Source organism: Schistocerca americana, chromosome 8 (assembly GCF_021461395.2).
Source record: "Schistocerca americana isolate TAMUIC-IGC-003095 chromosome 8, iqSchAmer2.1, whole genome shotgun sequence".
NCBI lineage: Eukaryota > Metazoa > Arthropoda > Insecta > Orthoptera > Acrididae > Schistocerca > Schistocerca americana.
The window spans coordinates 399663643-399679777 of record NC_060126.1 but is presented as its reverse complement, the minus strand read 5'-3'; the positions used below and the strand labels follow the sequence as shown (position 1 = coordinate 399679777).

Here is a 16135-nt window from a genome sequence, read left to right as displayed (position 1 = left end):
ACTTTCTTTGTGTCTGTTGATGTTATGTGATCTAAAGGGTTGTAGAGGTGGTTATGAAATTGTAGTGGTGTAGCCGATGTATTTATGTGGGTGATTGCTTTGTGTATTTTGCTAGTTTCTGCTCGTTCTAGAAAGAATTTTCTTAAATTGTCTACCTGTCCATAATGTAGGTTTTTTATGTCGATAAATCCCCTTCCTCCTTCCTTTCTGCTTAATGTGAATCTTTCTGTTGCTGAATGTATGTGATGTATTCTATATTTGTGGCATTGTGATCGTGTAAGTGTATTGAGTGCTTCTAGGTCTGTGTTACTCCATTTCACTACTCCAAATGAGTAGGTCAATATTGGTATAGCATAGGTATTTATAGCTTTTGTCTTGTTTCTTGCTGTCAATTCTGTTTTCAGTATTTTTGTTAGTCTTTGTCTATATTTTTCTTTTAGCTCTTCCTTAATATTTCTATCATCTATTCCTATTTTTTGTCTGTATCCTAGATATTTATAGGCATCTGTTTTTTCCATCGCTTCTATGCAGTCGCTGTGGTTATCCAATATGTAATCTTCTTGTTTAGTGTGTTTTCCCTTGACTATGCTATTTTTCTTACATTTGTCTGTTCCAAAAGCCATATTTATATCATTGCTAAATACTTCTGTTATCTTTAGTAATTGGTTGAGTTGTTGATTTGTTGCTGCCAGTAGTTTTAGATCATCCATGTATAGCAAATGTGTGATTTTGTGTGGGTATGTTCCAGTAATATTGTAACCATAATTTGTATTATTTAGCATGTTGGATAGTGGGTTCAGAGCAAGGCAGAACCAGAAAGGACTTAATGAATCTCCTTGGTATATTCCACGCTTAATCTGTATTGGCTGTGATGTGATATTATTTGAATTTGTTTGGATATTAAGTGTGGTTTTCCAGTTTTTCATTACTATGTTTAGGAACTGTATCAATTTAGGATCTACTTTATATATTTCCAATATTTGTAGTAACCATGAATGGGGTACACTATCAAAAGCTTTTTGGTAATCGATGTATGCGTAGTGTAGCGACCTTTGTTTAGTTTTAGCTTGATATGTCACCTCTGCATCTATTATCAGTTGCTCTTTACATCCTCGTGCTCCTTTGCAACAGCCTTTTTGTTCTTCATTTATAATTTTGTTCTGTGTTGTATGTGTCACTAGTTTCTGTTTAATGACTGAAGTTAATATTTTGTATATTGTTGGTAGGCATGTTATGGGGCGATATTTAGCTGGGTTCGCTGTGTCTGCTTGATCTTTAGGTTTCAGATAAGTTATTCCATGTGTAAGTGTATCAGGGAATGTGTATGGGTCTGCAATGTAACTGTTAAATAATTTAGTTAGATGTGAATGTGTTGAGGTGAACTTCTTTAACCAGAAATTTGCTATTTTATCATTTCCAGGGGCTTTCCAATTGTGAGTAGAATTAATTGCTTGGGTGACTTCATGTTGCAAAATTGTCACTTCAAGCATTTGTGGTATCATCTTGTATGTGTGCGTTTCTGCTTGTATCCACCGTGCATGCCTGTTATGTTGTACCGGGTTTGACCATATGTTGCTCCAGAAGTGTTCCATGTCTGTTATGTTTGGTGGATTGTTTATTTCAATGTGTGTGTTATCTATTGTCTGGTAAAATTTCTTTTGGTTTGTGTTGAATGTTTGGTTTTGTTTCCTTCTATTTTCACTTTTTTTGTATCTTCTGAGTCGTTTGGCGAATGCTTGTAATTTCTGCTTCTTTTTGTCTAATTGCTCTGTCGCTTCTTGTTGTGAGATTTTACCTAACCTTTTTCGTTTTTTTTCCGAGATTTCATTTCTTATAAATTGTGTTAGCTGTCCGATGTCTTTTCTCAGTTTTTCTATTTTGATCTGTAGCCTGTGTTGCCATGCTGGTTTTGTGGGTTTCTTCTGTGTGTTGGTTGGTTTTATTATTATTATGTTGACAAGTTCGTCTTTGATTAATTCATAGTTAATAAAAACAAAAAGCAAATAATTTAACCAAGTCTCTCACACAAAATAACAACACAAATGCTGCTGGTTTTCAATAAAGAGAAAATGTTCCAAAAATGAACAAAGACAAAATACTTATGAGAAGTTGTTTCGTAATTAGACATGACAAACAATAGTAGTTAGTTTCTTAGTTTACAACAAAGTTTTGGATGCAAAAAGAAACCTTCAGAAATAAGAAGGTTATCTTTTCTAATAATGTCTCTCAATTCAGAAAACATGTTATTGAACAATCTGCCAGCATTTTTCAGCAAACATGCTTTACAAATACAGAGTTCCTGAAAAAATTTATCATCTATTTAGAAATGTCCACAGTTAATGTACATATTGTCAATGAAACCTTGACAAAGCAGGCATTTGAATTTTAGGTATGCAATTGGTAAGTATTTTATTACATAGTAGTGAATAACAAATTGGTATCATAATGGGAAAGCACATTTTTTGAAAATGCATTCATAAGAGCAAGAAAGAAGAAAATGTTATTGAAGTGCAAATGCAGCATATCAGTTTATATGTTCAGCATTATAGTTCCCTATCACAGCCAAACATAAAAGCAAAAGTGTTTCAATATAGATTCAGTGTAATAATAGAGAGACCCCCCCCCCAATTGAAGAACTTCATTGCTGCCTCAAACCATAGATTTACCAAATAATTTAGAAAATGTATGTACCTCTGAAAGGGAAGCAGGAACGTACAGCACACAAGAACAGTGAAAAATAAAGACAGATGATCACGATATATTGTACACTTTATAATAAATAGAGTAATATTAAAATGTTATTTCCACTTGGGTAAATGGAGGAGAAGAAAGAAGAACAAAAGGTGGGGGGGGGGGGATGGAGAGGGGGGGGGGGGACCAGTTGGCCTAAGCTATTTGCTATTTGGGATACCCATTGATCCTGACATCTTTGCTTCCACTGTGTACCTGTGATGACTGTCCTTCTGTTCAGGAGACTTCCGCTGCAAGTAAAGTCTTGTCCAATGTTCGTCACTCTGAATAATGCTGCAATCCATGGCCATTCTCCTCTTGGAGTATATTCTCCATGCAGAACAAGTTCAACAGGAACTATGGCCCTTCCACAACTCACTGATCCTGCAGGCATTACAATTTTAAGTTTTATTTGGTTAAAATTATTGTATCTTGTGGCAACATCAAATTAAGAAAAATTCTTTATTTTATGCTCCAAGTATTATCTGGCAACAGGGAAACTTGCATTTAATTAATTTCACTGGTATTTTATTGCTGATATAAAATAAAAATATAAATGAAAAGTGGGGATGAATCTAAAAATTTAAGCTTAAAGTCATCTCCTTACAATCAGTAAAACTGAATAATCTAAAGTGAACTGGCAGGACATTTATACAGTAAAGCAGAGCAACTCTTGTGCAGCAACAACTACTATGCAGCTGCAGTGAGAACCACTATACAGCTCTAGAATTAATATTTTATCCTGCAGCAGTACATACACCATTGTGAAATGATGGAAGATACCCTCAAACATGTACCCTTGACTTTTTAGGCAATGATGAGACAATCAATCAGACAACTCATGAACTACCTCAGATATGCCAACTGCTAGTATCTCTTTCTTATCTTCCATTCTTGACAGAAGCCATACTCACTTTATGAAGTAGCTAAGCCATTCTCCACACCATCCTTTCGTCCAAGACTGCTATTCCAGAAAGGCTTGTATGGCGTCGTCTGAGAAATTTAAAACAGATGAGAGGTACTGGCAGATGGAAGTTGTGAGGTGGTACTGAATCATACATGTCCATGTTACTAAGGAAGACCATCAACTCAGCAGGAGACCCAGTCCCAGTGTAGTATGGGGCTTTGATCAGTTAGGAAACTTTATTAAGGAACTAATTACTAATTTTGAATTTTAAAAAAATCATCTCCTTCTTCCACTTGTGACAACTGCAGTTTTAAAATTCTTGCAACCCATCTGGTTTTTTTATGCACACCTTGAATAGCTCACTGTAAGTATACAATTTTGCTCTTTCACCAGATGTTATTTACGTTGTTGTTCGACTCTTTGGACTCATCTGTCCAACGTGAATCTTTTCATTTCTCTGAACTTTGTCTCCCTCTAAATTCCTTAATGTCTCAGAATGTGTCTTATCAGCTGAGCCCTTCTTTTAGTGACATTGTGACGAATTTTGCTCCCCAGTTCAATTCAGTACCTCTTCATTAATTACGGTATCCAATCTATCCATCTAATCTTATGTAGCAGCATGTTTTGAAAACTCATTCTCTTTTTGTCTGAATTGTTTGTTGTCCATGAATCACTTACAAATGAAATAATAATTATAGTGTGTATGCACAGCAGCATTATGGATATTAAGGATGAAAGCACAGGCATGATTAAGTGCTCCATCGATAAACTGTGCACATGAGCTAAATATTAGAATTGTACAACCAGTGCTTGAAATTTTATAGTTACCTATTTTTTCATCTGTTTGTTGACACATTATTAAAAGTTTTTTTGAGCCACAGTAAATAGCAATTTGTGTTGCTCAAGCAACTGGTTTACATTCTCACCTATGTCACGAGATGGCACAGTAGAGGCTGCAGGTGGATTTTTGATGAGTAAAGAAGATTGTGTCATCACTCCTGGAGATGGCCTGTTCCCAGAGTCCTTGCCAGGTGATAAGGGTTCTACATTTGCAGATAGAGTGTGCTCCACCCTTATGGTGGTCACAGTGTTTGCCGTAACTAAAAAGAAAATGCAGTTAGTACTAATATTAGGCACAATGACATTAACAGTCTACCTGTTGTCATTCGTTTTCCTACTGATTACTGTACGCAGTAACATTTGCATGTCTTAAGGGTTCCGATAGCTGAAAATGTTTAAAATGTGCTACAATGTGGCAAACAGGGTTTGTAGTAACTTAATTTAAAGGATGCCATGCTATGAACATTAAGTTACTGATGATTTTTTATATTATCATTTATAACCAAGTATCATCAAAAGAAACAACAAAAGATGAAATAGCATCAGTCTTAGCTCAAGCTAGCCTCAGAGTCAATTAACTGAATAATTCCAAAGTAACAACAAAGAAAACTTGCATAGTAGCTTTTATTAAATTTTAAATATGGAGCATTGTCATAAAGATAAATCAGTATCTTGCATGTAACAAATTATGAAGCCAATGTGTCTCCAGAAGTAACCAGATTGTAATTTTACTTGCCTTAATTTTTAACTGCTAATCAGAGCTTTAAAATTTGTTTTCAGTGCTGCTTTTGCTATCGATTACCACTTGAAGAGTGAATGTAACAGCTGAGCAGTTCTTTTCATTCAAAGAGCTCACATTGTGGTGAGCAAAGTTTTATGTTAGAAGATGCTGCAGGGGGCTAAAAATTTAAAATGAAATCCATGTGGACCTCACCACTGGAACGCAGTAACATGACAAGCTGGACTTGATGTAATTTTTTAAATTACTTGTAAGTAGACTATTTGACAATTAATGTATGTTGATGGTACAATTTTAATAATCAAGGGCACAAAAACCTATCAAACCAATGCCAAACATATCCAGATGCTTAGTCACCTGTGAATGCAGTTATATACACACCCTGCTGCAAACTTCTGCACATTTTGCATGGGCATGACCTCCAACCATCTGTCTGCTGAAATTATGGGCACCACCAAATTGTGAAAAAGAACAGAGTTGACCACTTAGTGGTAAAACACACTGATGAGGGCAATACATCCAGTTTCAAAGGCCATTCTTCACAACCTGTGCTACCTCTATTCTTCCCAAATCATTAAAAAAAATCTTCACCTTCATAAGCATGTCAAATTTGTCAGTTTGGAGACTACATCAGTATCTTACACTTTGCACACTTTCACATGTGTTTTATAGAATATCCTTCTGTGCAATTGTTGCATAGGGTGTCGATGGAGCAGGGTTTGGGCAAGGCATTGTGGAGGTGTCAACTTATTTTAACAAAAATAACATTTACTAAACAACAATTTCTTTAATAAATTACAAGAATAGAAAGTAACCAAAAGAAACTTTTAAGTTTTTGCCCAACTATAGTTCTTGAGGAATTGGGCACTAGAGTAACAAATATAATCTCTTCCAGCACAATCATGAAACAAATCAACATTGAATGTCTCCCCAAATGACACCATAAGGGGGAGTAGCAAGAACAATTAGTAAATAATAACACTCAGCCTCTTGGCCCACAATTATCTCCCAAACAGTAAAAACAGCCTTATACCCTAACTCTTCACAATATGGCAGTCATTTACATACAATAAAATCTATCTCTACTAACCGACCCTCTGTCATCTACTTGCTACTACTGGAATCACTGGCAAAGAGCTAGAATTTTTCCTTTGCTAGAATAACACAAAGGCACACAAATCTCAGCTCATAGCATAATAATACAAAATTCCACAGAGCTCTCATCTCAGCAAACTCTCACACATCAACAGCATATGAAAAAATACAATTTCAATGCATGATACAGTCTCACAGCCTTGTCATGTGATATGTAACAACCATGAACTGTTACACTCAAGGCACAATCCTATCTCTGCAGAGTGTACATTGTACTCAACTCTCACAACTCTGGCTTTCATCAGAAGACAAAAAAATCATTACAGGCCACTAAAGTCCACTCCTTGTGCTCCTTTCTCTTGTAGCAACTGAAGGTCTTGTTGGCATACCTTACTGATGTTGCTGTCCTCTCTTGGTACCAGGAAAGACTGACTGTCCTCTCAATTTGCTGTGTTTATACTGCTTAGCCATGCCCCATGCCGAGCATCAGTCAGTCCAATATCCCGGCTCCACGACCCACCAGCTGAGAGCCCTTTGCTGTTGACTACCATATCTTTGACTGGCTGCCAGTTCCAGCTGGAGCTCTCTGTGACAACTTATTCCTCCTATGCCCCATCCAAACGAGTCAGGCCACTGCCCCATACCAGGCCTGGTGCCGCTCCCCAGACTCATTTGCCACTGGCCACCATGGCCTCCAGTGGAGTACCAACTTGTCAGTGCTGTATCCCACAGCTCTTGCTCATATCTCCAGGCCCGGCCTGCTTCCACCATCAGCCTTTGTCATCATGCCAGGCTCACCACCCCCAGTGTTGGGAGCTGGTGCCACACTGCAGGGTTCATGGCTGCTTCACTGTGACCACAGCGCTGTTCTCAGGCTATGTTTCTTGTTCATAGTAGAGCAGGTGATGCATTCCTTTATCCCATGCTGCCCCAGCACACCTTGGCATGGCACCGGTTGAACCTCAAATACCACCAACTGCACCCTGTTGCCAAATACTAGCAGAAGAGTAGTGCTGCCACAGCCAGCTGGCTAGGGCATGGAGGATAACATGCCAACAATTCTAATTCCATGGTACACAATGTAGTAAAAGTACAATATAATTATCACGACAAGTAAGGTGTATGCATACAGTCGTAGTAGTTAACCGAACAACATACGGAGGCGTCCTCACAGACCTCAGTTCTTACACTCACTTCCCATTACCTTTACTATTTAATTATATTTGTTTTTCTACCATTAAAAACAATTTAATAGTAATAGCACTTTGCCCAACCACAATACAATACAAAAGTAGTTTTCTTGTAGGCTTTGGCTCTTTGCATTGGGTAAAAATTATACAGGGTATTCAACATGCACTGTACAAGAACAATGCATCAAATTTGATCACATGCATCTACTGCCCAACAAAGCTGCACTGGATGAACATGGTAGATCCATTGGATAGTACATGGATTAGGTATTCAGTGATCAAGGAAACTGTAAATATGAATGACAAAAGACTAGGTCAAATAAAACTAATTTTTGTCAAGGCTATGTGTTTTATTCCATACCTTATCTTTAAATAATGTGGTTTAAACTGCTATTAACCATTCTATTAGGACTTATCACTAAATCAATTTTGTAAGTTGCAAATTTCAAGAATTTTGTTTGGGATAAAAGGTTTTCAGTAAGGTATTTAGTTCAGGATGAGCAAGGAGGAGAAGGAGGAGATTAGTATTTAATGACACATTGACAACGAGGTATTCAGAGGCAGAGTACATGTTCAGATTAGGGAAGGATGGAGAATGAAAGCAGCCAGACTCTTTTGAAGGACTAATCCCAGCAGTTTAGGGAAATCACAGAACACCAAGGTGGCCGACAAGGGTTTGATCCATCATCCTCCCAAATGCGAGTTCAATGTGCTAACCAATGTTCTACCCTGCTCAGTCAGGATGAGCAGTGTTGGATGTTGCGTCATGAGGGATGAGCAGGTGATCAATACTAATAGCTTGTACTATGCTTGACTAGCTCACTGTTTGATCCCCATTCTCTAATGTGTTGCACAATACATAGGTAGTGAGTAAGGAAACTGTGGTGTCATACACTATTGACACTGTCAGGCAGTCAAAACAAGAGGCTGGCAGTAACTCATGTGATTGATCCCACGATTTTGCATCTGGTTCAAACACTTTGCTGCATGCATGAGTGGCACCACCACTGAGCCAATATAAGAAGACACCACACCAATGCCAGACCAGTCCATACACATTATTTGTGCTTCATTATTTTCCTCCCCATCTCAGCACCTACCTATTCCTCAGCATCCATCCCTGTATGAACTTAAAAACAATTGTGTGTGTGTGTGTGTGTGTGTGTGTGAAAGGGGGGGGGGGAGGGTGCACTTGTGCGAGCATGCTAACAACTGTGCTTTTTGGTTGTGTTTACTGATCATGGCCAGACCTCTGCAAGATCTGTCAGTGACACATATTGTTCAGTTTTAGCTGCAGCAGATGCAGAAGCTCATGGAAATTGTAACAAGATTGCTCCCTGCACAAGAAAACATGTCACCACTGCCTCCTCGAACTGTAACACTGCCACAGCAAGCTGTGCCTCTTTACATAACATCATTCCATGCTTTTGATTCAACACATGAGGAATGATTTGAGATTGAGCACAGCTTAACTTGTTCTTCATGGTGCATCACACTAAAGATAGCCTGCCCCTATCTCACTTTCTTGCAACTGTCAGTGTGTCAGTGCACAGGCTCACCTGCAAACTTTTCCCCATTGCCTGCCCTGAAAGTGTCCCGTATGAAGAATTAATTGTTGCACTAGACAAATACTTTGATGAACAGATTAATGTGGCAGCTGTGCAATACAAATTCTTTCATTTGTGGTGGCAACATAGATTCATAAGTAGTGGGCAGCAGACTTACAAGGGCTTACACACAACTGCAAATTTAAGTGTGAATGTGGACATCATTATAGTGCTGCCATGATCAGGGATTCTATTACTCATAATGTGTTAGATCCTCACATGCACAAACAGATTTTAATATATTCTGATACTAATTTGCAACAGGTTTTGGAATTAGTGGAGCATCAGGATTTGTATGACAGTGCAATAGTCAACTGATTCCAATCCTATTTGTGCAGTACAAAGTAGTGGAAAACAGGTTGTGCCCATAGTTTGTGTACTGCGGCACACAAAGTCTCCACCAAGGCAATAACATAAATGAAACCAATATGCTAGGCAGCAGTCAAGTGGTGTTAAATCTTGCCCTCTGTGCTTCACTGCACACAAGTGCCAGGTGTACTCCTGTCATGATGGTAAGTGTTATCACTGTAGCAAGCATGACCTTGTTCAAGCTGTTAGTTTCCAGAAATGGAAGTCCAACATGGGTGTAGCACATTCCCAAAAGTATCAGTTCATGAATGTTAATGCAATTTTTTCAAAGCCTGGTAGTCATTCTAGTGCTACACACTGCAAATTTTGTGCAACAGCAAAGAAGTCACACATTTCTCCCATTCAGTATTGCGTCAGGTTGATGTTTGTCACTTTGCAGATAGGTAATTGCAAAATATGCAGGCAGTCAGACACTGGTGCACCAATGACCTTGTTGAATAGGAGAACTTACAAACTGTTAGATAAGTCCAAGCTTCACAAGTCACAGGCAATTGGTTACGGTCGACATGACATCCTTGTGTTAGGCATTTGCTGCCTATGTTCCACTTTTTGTAACATTACTGAGACAGGTTTGTTCGACAGTTTTGTGCTCGCATGACAGTGAAATTATTTTTGGCATGGATTCTCTTGATCTGTTTGGTTTGTACATTCAAGACTATGTTCTCTCTAAATTCCTGAGTGTGGCAGAACTGTGTGATGAATTTAGTGACTTTTCAAGATGGTCCAGACAAGCTCCTAATTTTGAGGCTAACATCACCATGAAAGACAATGCACAAACACAGTTTTGCTGTGCATGGCCCATTCCTCATGCTATCAGAGATCACATGACAGCAGATCTGTGGCAGGAAAATGGTGTGTTTTCTCCTGTAGCAGCCAATCAGTGGGCATCACCAAGAGTGTCTTTCCGCCGTCCACCTAACCTTCGTAACCTCTTAGTTCATCCCTATGAAATCCCCAAACCACCTTCCCTACCCTCTGGCTCCTACCCTTGTAACCACCCCCGGTGTAAAACCTGTCCCATGCACCCTCCCACCACCACCACCTACTCCAGTCCTGTAACACGGAAGGTGTACACGATCAAAGGCAGAGCCACGTGTGAAAGCACCCACGTGATTTACCAACTGACCTGCCTACACTGTGATGCATTCTATGTGGAAATGACCAGCAACAAACTGTCCATTCGCATGAATGGACACAGGCAGACAGTGTTTGTTGGTAATGAGGATCACCCTGTGGCTAAACATGCCTTGGTGCACAGCCAGCACATCTTGGCACAGTGTTACACCGTCAGGGTTATCTGGATACTTCCCACTAACACCAACCTATCCGAACTCCGGAGATGGGAACTTGCTCTTCAATATATCCTCTCTTCCCGTTATCCACCAGGCCTCAATCTCCGCTGATTTCAAGTTTCCGCCACTCATACCTCACCTGTCATTCAACAACATCTTTGCCTCTGCACTTCCGCCTCAACTGACATCTCTGCCCAAACTCTTTGTCTTTAAATATGTCTGCTTGTGTCTGTACATGTGTGTGTGTGTGTGTGTGTGTGTGTGTGTGTGTGTGTGTGTGTGTGTGTGTGTGCGCGCAATATACCCATCCTTTTTTCCCCCCTAAGGTAAGTCTTTCCGCTCCCGGGATTGGAATAACTCCTTACCCTCTCCCTTAAAACCCACATCCTTTCGTCTTTCCCTCTCCTTCCCTCTTCCCTGATGAGGCAACAGTTTGTTGCGAAAGCTTGAATTGTGTGTGTATGTTTGTGTGTGTGTATCGACGTGCCAGCGCTTTCGTTTGGTAAGTCACATCATCTCTGTTTTTAGATATATTTTTCCCACGTGGAATGTTTCCCTCTATTAATTCATAAAAGAAAGGTTTTATTAAGACACTCTTGCCCTTTCACATCTCATATGGATATTTTATGCTAAAGCACACAAAGGTGCACTTGCTCCTCTATATATGTGTGTGTGTGGAGGGGGGGGGGGGGCAGAAAGAGCATTTAGAGTGATGGCCAGGTTTTAAAAAATACAGAAAATTTTATCAGCAACATATGTTGACAATATTCATAATATTATTCAACATATTTCAAAGAGTGTGCAAACATTATTATATTCTTCAAATCAATAAATTACACAGTTATGAATAAAGTTAAAGTGCTACTCTTTCATTTTGGGGGTGCACCAACTTACCTCAAAAAGAGTGAGTACAGCAAGAGTATATTAATGTAAAAGTATTTTCCCAAGAAACTTTGGCATCTTGTGTGAAAACACATTATGCAAGACTTTTTGACTGTCAGTGGGAATTGATACATAATGCAAACATGTTTAACGGTTTGAGTGAATGGAATTTTGTGGTGCACTCACTGGTATAATGAGGAGGTGAGCTTAATAGTATGTTGCCAGTAGAAAATCAGTGATCAGAGGATAGCTCTGTTGTGAGATCTCAGTGACTTTGAATGTGGACTAGTCATTGGATGTCACCTCAGTGATGGGGATATTTCAACCATTCTAAAGTTTCTCAAATCTACTCTTGGTGTTGTGAAGTGGAAATGTGAAGAAATAACCACAATCATAGCTAAACCAGGATTAGGCAGACATCATGTACTGATGGACAAGGAACCTTGGCATTGCAGGGGCTGGTTGTAAGGAATCAAGTGAAATCAGCAGTAGGAGTTGTTTGTTGGGTACAAAGTGCTACCGACAATTCAATTAGCACAGTGTGAGTATGGAGCTACATTCAATGGAGTGCACTGGTTGAGCAGCTCCTCATATACCACACATTACTGTAGTGAATGTGAAGTGATGCTTGAGGTGGGATAAAGAGTGATGCCACTGGACAGGGGAAGACTGGAAACAGGTGATTTCGAGTGGTGAATGCTACCTCCCATTCTGAAGTATGGAGAAGGAGGAGAATGTGGTGGTGGTGATGGTGTGGGGATGTTTTGATGGTTAGAGCATGTTTTCTTTATCGAGCTTAATAAAATGCTAACTGTAGAAGGATATGAACACATTTTACTGCACTGTGTACACTGTAAAGCAAATGAACACTTTGGAAATGAAAACTGACTGCATTAGCATGAGCGTGTATCTTGTGATATAGCAGCATCTTTGAGGCAATGGTTTATCAACAATAATATACTGAAATAGATGAGCCTGACCAGAGATTGAAAGAACCTCTTTGGGATGATCTAGAACATCAACTTCACTACTACGGATCTCAGCATTCAACATGACTACCTTCTGTGATTTCAGCTTTAGAGGAAGAATGGGCTACAATTCCTCCACAGACATTCAGATGCCCCTTTACAAGTCTTTAGAGGAGAGCCTGGCTAATAAACACTTACTGCAAGGTACAACTTTTATGTAGGATGGCATTCTACCTCACACTGCTACATGCTTGAAAAATCTCTTGTGCACATTGGTTGGTGAAGATCGCGTGCTGAGTCACCACTTCCATCATGCTCGACTTCACAGGTTCCCAGATCTCAATCCATGTGATTAATGATTGCGGGGTTAACTGAAGTCACAAGTTAACATGATCATCTGTCCTCATTAGGGACACTGGAAGACAACATCCGATAGCAATTTCTTACCATACCTACTGATATACTGTACAGTGCTGTTCACAATATTGTCCCATGACTACAGGTACTGCAGATGAATGACGGCTGATGTGATGAGAATTTGTTATAAAGAGCATTAGCTTTGCTAAAAATCAATTGTTATGCTAATTATTGCTTTTGTATCATATGAGGTGCCATCCGCTGGTCATTTTGTGCAATGTTTTGGTTTCGATGAAATCCCATGTCATTTCAAGCATGTGTATCAATTTTTACCTCTCTACCTACATTACTCTGTGAAGTATTGAAGTATCAAATGTTAACAGACTTTTAGGTCACCATGTACATTAACAAATACAAGGCTGAGAATAAATCTAATACACACACATACATAAAATCAATACAGAACTATAACATATGGAGTGGTCAATGACGCTGCAATTCAAAACTGAGAAAACTGCTTTAAAATCAAAACTTTCTCTACCAATCTTGCTGTATTAAGAAACTACAGTTAATAAAACTTAGCAATCAGCAAATGAGCCATACAGTCCTTACTAAAAGCAGTACAGGAAAAAGTGTTGTGGCTTTTAACAGAAAATTACAATTATTTAAACATGAAAATCCTAAGAAAGCTTTCTTTAAAACAGATCATGAAACATTGAGGTTAAACAAATTAAGGAACAATAAGCTCTCATTCTCAACTCTAAATCAGCTGATCTAAACAAACCATGATTTACAGCTAAACTAGAACGCTTCAGTAAAACTCACTTAAAAACACAACACTGAGTGGCTGTTACAGGAAAATTACCACTACTAGAATAAGTATGCCAGAAAATGAACAATTTAAAACCTGTTCTACCATTGACAAAATTCCGAAGCTTGCTGGCACCTTGTGCCCACTGAATATATGAAACTTGAGGCAAAGTCATGCACCACAACAGCAAATAAATAAGTGAGCCACCTGTCCTAATGCAGGCCAAAATTGCTAACATAATGTTTGCCATTTCATGCAATGAAGTGTTGCTTGTTTTGTGGTTTAAAAATCAGTCAGTCAGGTGTAGGGAAGCATCCACAATCTGCAACTAATAGAAGCAGTGCCTGGCATCTCTGTCTAACTTAGCTGATAGCGCACAATTAACATCTCTATTAACAGACCCTTTTCACCAACTTTACACTATGGCTATCATGGCCAGCCCCTTCCAAGGTGCACTGTGTCGATTATCAAACAACATCTATGTGTCCATTGGCTAGAGTGGCACTACAAAGCACTAATTCTTCCCTTGAAAGGAGACAACAGTATCTGAATAACCAGATGAGGCACTGCTAGCCAAGTTCCACATAGAGAATACACTGGTGGATGGGACACTTGGACTCATCACTCAGGCAGGATGTATGTGATCCTTTATCCCAACTGGCACAACTGACATCTCATATCGAGGCACTGAGCTAGTGCAACATTGAATGCTGCTGCAGATCTTTGCCTTTCATTAGGGGACTGGCTCAGTCAAACAATATTTTTTATCACACAACTGTGTTCAGTTACAGCACAGAGATGCTAAAAGACATTTGAGTTCCTTCAATATGCGTATCTGTTTCATTTTGTTTCAAAAATGCTAGCTTTATTTAGAATTAGCTGATCAATGCTTTATAACCACATTTTATGCACATCAGAACTTGTTGACTCAGCATAGTTGAGATTTAATAGGAAAAGTGCCAATGGGAGTTTTGTGCCACAAGTGGGCAGGGTGAAGGGACACTGTGCTGCATGCTTTGTGTATTGTCAGCACTGCTAAAAGGCACTGCAAGTGGCTCAGGGTTTCTTACGGCAGCTAAGGATCCAGTCTTTCACATGCCACCGGGCATGGAATCCCCATGACTGAATGCTTTGGAGGTGTGCCTGTGTGGAAGGCAGCAATGGCAATCGCCCTCCTATTTCATGAAAATCTAAAGGTGACACCAGTGGCAATGGAAACGTGTTAAAACACACTACAGTGAGAACATTGTTTCTTTTCTTATAGCCAAGCAGATTGCACACTTCAAGAATCAAGACATGACTTTTTTTTAGAAAGGGCTGTGTTTCCTCAATTGAGGACTTCTATTGGTGATGTAGAAGAGTCAAGACATTACTGTTCTAATGGGAATGGTGTCTCTTGTTTTAGAGGATTTTGCTTAGGCACTTAGAATCCAGGCATCTCATTTGATGGAATCTGTATATCCTGGACTGTGAAGTCAACACAGTTTGAACAATATTTTATAAACTTCAAGTGAGACCTTCAGTTTGTTTTGTAAACTGGCCCCTAGTAAAGTAACTGAAATAATTAGTTCCAATAATACACTGATGTTAGTAAATAACCAACAACAATTTCAACATATGCATTGAGGCATCTAGCTAATTTACAAAATACAACTCCAGCTACACACTTTTAATTAAAACGCACATAATAAGTCTGCTAAGATATTCTTTTGCAACATGAATTATATTGTATTATATATATGACCTTGTCAATTGTGATATTATATTTTAATAACAAATCTATTGCTCTATTGCAACAGGAATTATATTGTGTTATAAGTATGACTTCGTAGGAATTCATCAATTGTAATATTGCACTGTAATAACAAACCTATTGTTCTATTGCAACATGAATTATATTGTATTATATGTATGACTGTCTATTGCCTTAATGGCCTAACAACAATAAAATTATTCTATTCTATAAACTTTTGATTGTCTTAGAGGGAATTACTTTGCAGCAACATGCAAATGGCCACTAGACAAAATGAGACGAGTTACATGTCGGTAAAATCCAATCATATACTTACATCACACTTCAGAGGGTGTGATACAATCCATAACAAGAAGTCATAGTTCATAACTGGGGATTCTGACTCAGGATTTGTTGAAATTCAGTACGAAGACCCATAAATAATAGGTTTGAAAGCTATGATGATGATAAAAAAAGTATTTAGTGATAGGCTGCAGACATTGATCAGTGTACAAGACATCACAATGCTGCATGCAAAACACTGGGGTGGAGGGAGGGAGAGAGAGAGAGAGAGAGAGAGAGAGGGAGAGAGAGAGAGAGAGAGAGAGAGAGAGAG

General features: G+C 38.9%; 1 protein-coding gene across 1 annotated transcript in view; it reads right to left on the bottom strand.

The window, feature by feature from the left end:
• The window catches only part of LOC124545368 (serine protease gd-like), a 243124-nt gene that overhangs the window by 78045 nt on the left and 148944 nt on the right, over positions 1 to 16135 (bottom strand). The window contains exons 4-5 of the mRNA XM_047124279.1: positions 4564 to 4737; positions 2947 to 3114 (exon numbers count right to left, since the gene is read on the bottom strand). Coding sequence (XP_046980235.1) covers positions 2947 to 3114; positions 4564 to 4737 — 342 coding nt within the window. The remainder of the gene's footprint in view (positions 1 to 2946; positions 3115 to 4563; positions 4738 to 16135) is intronic.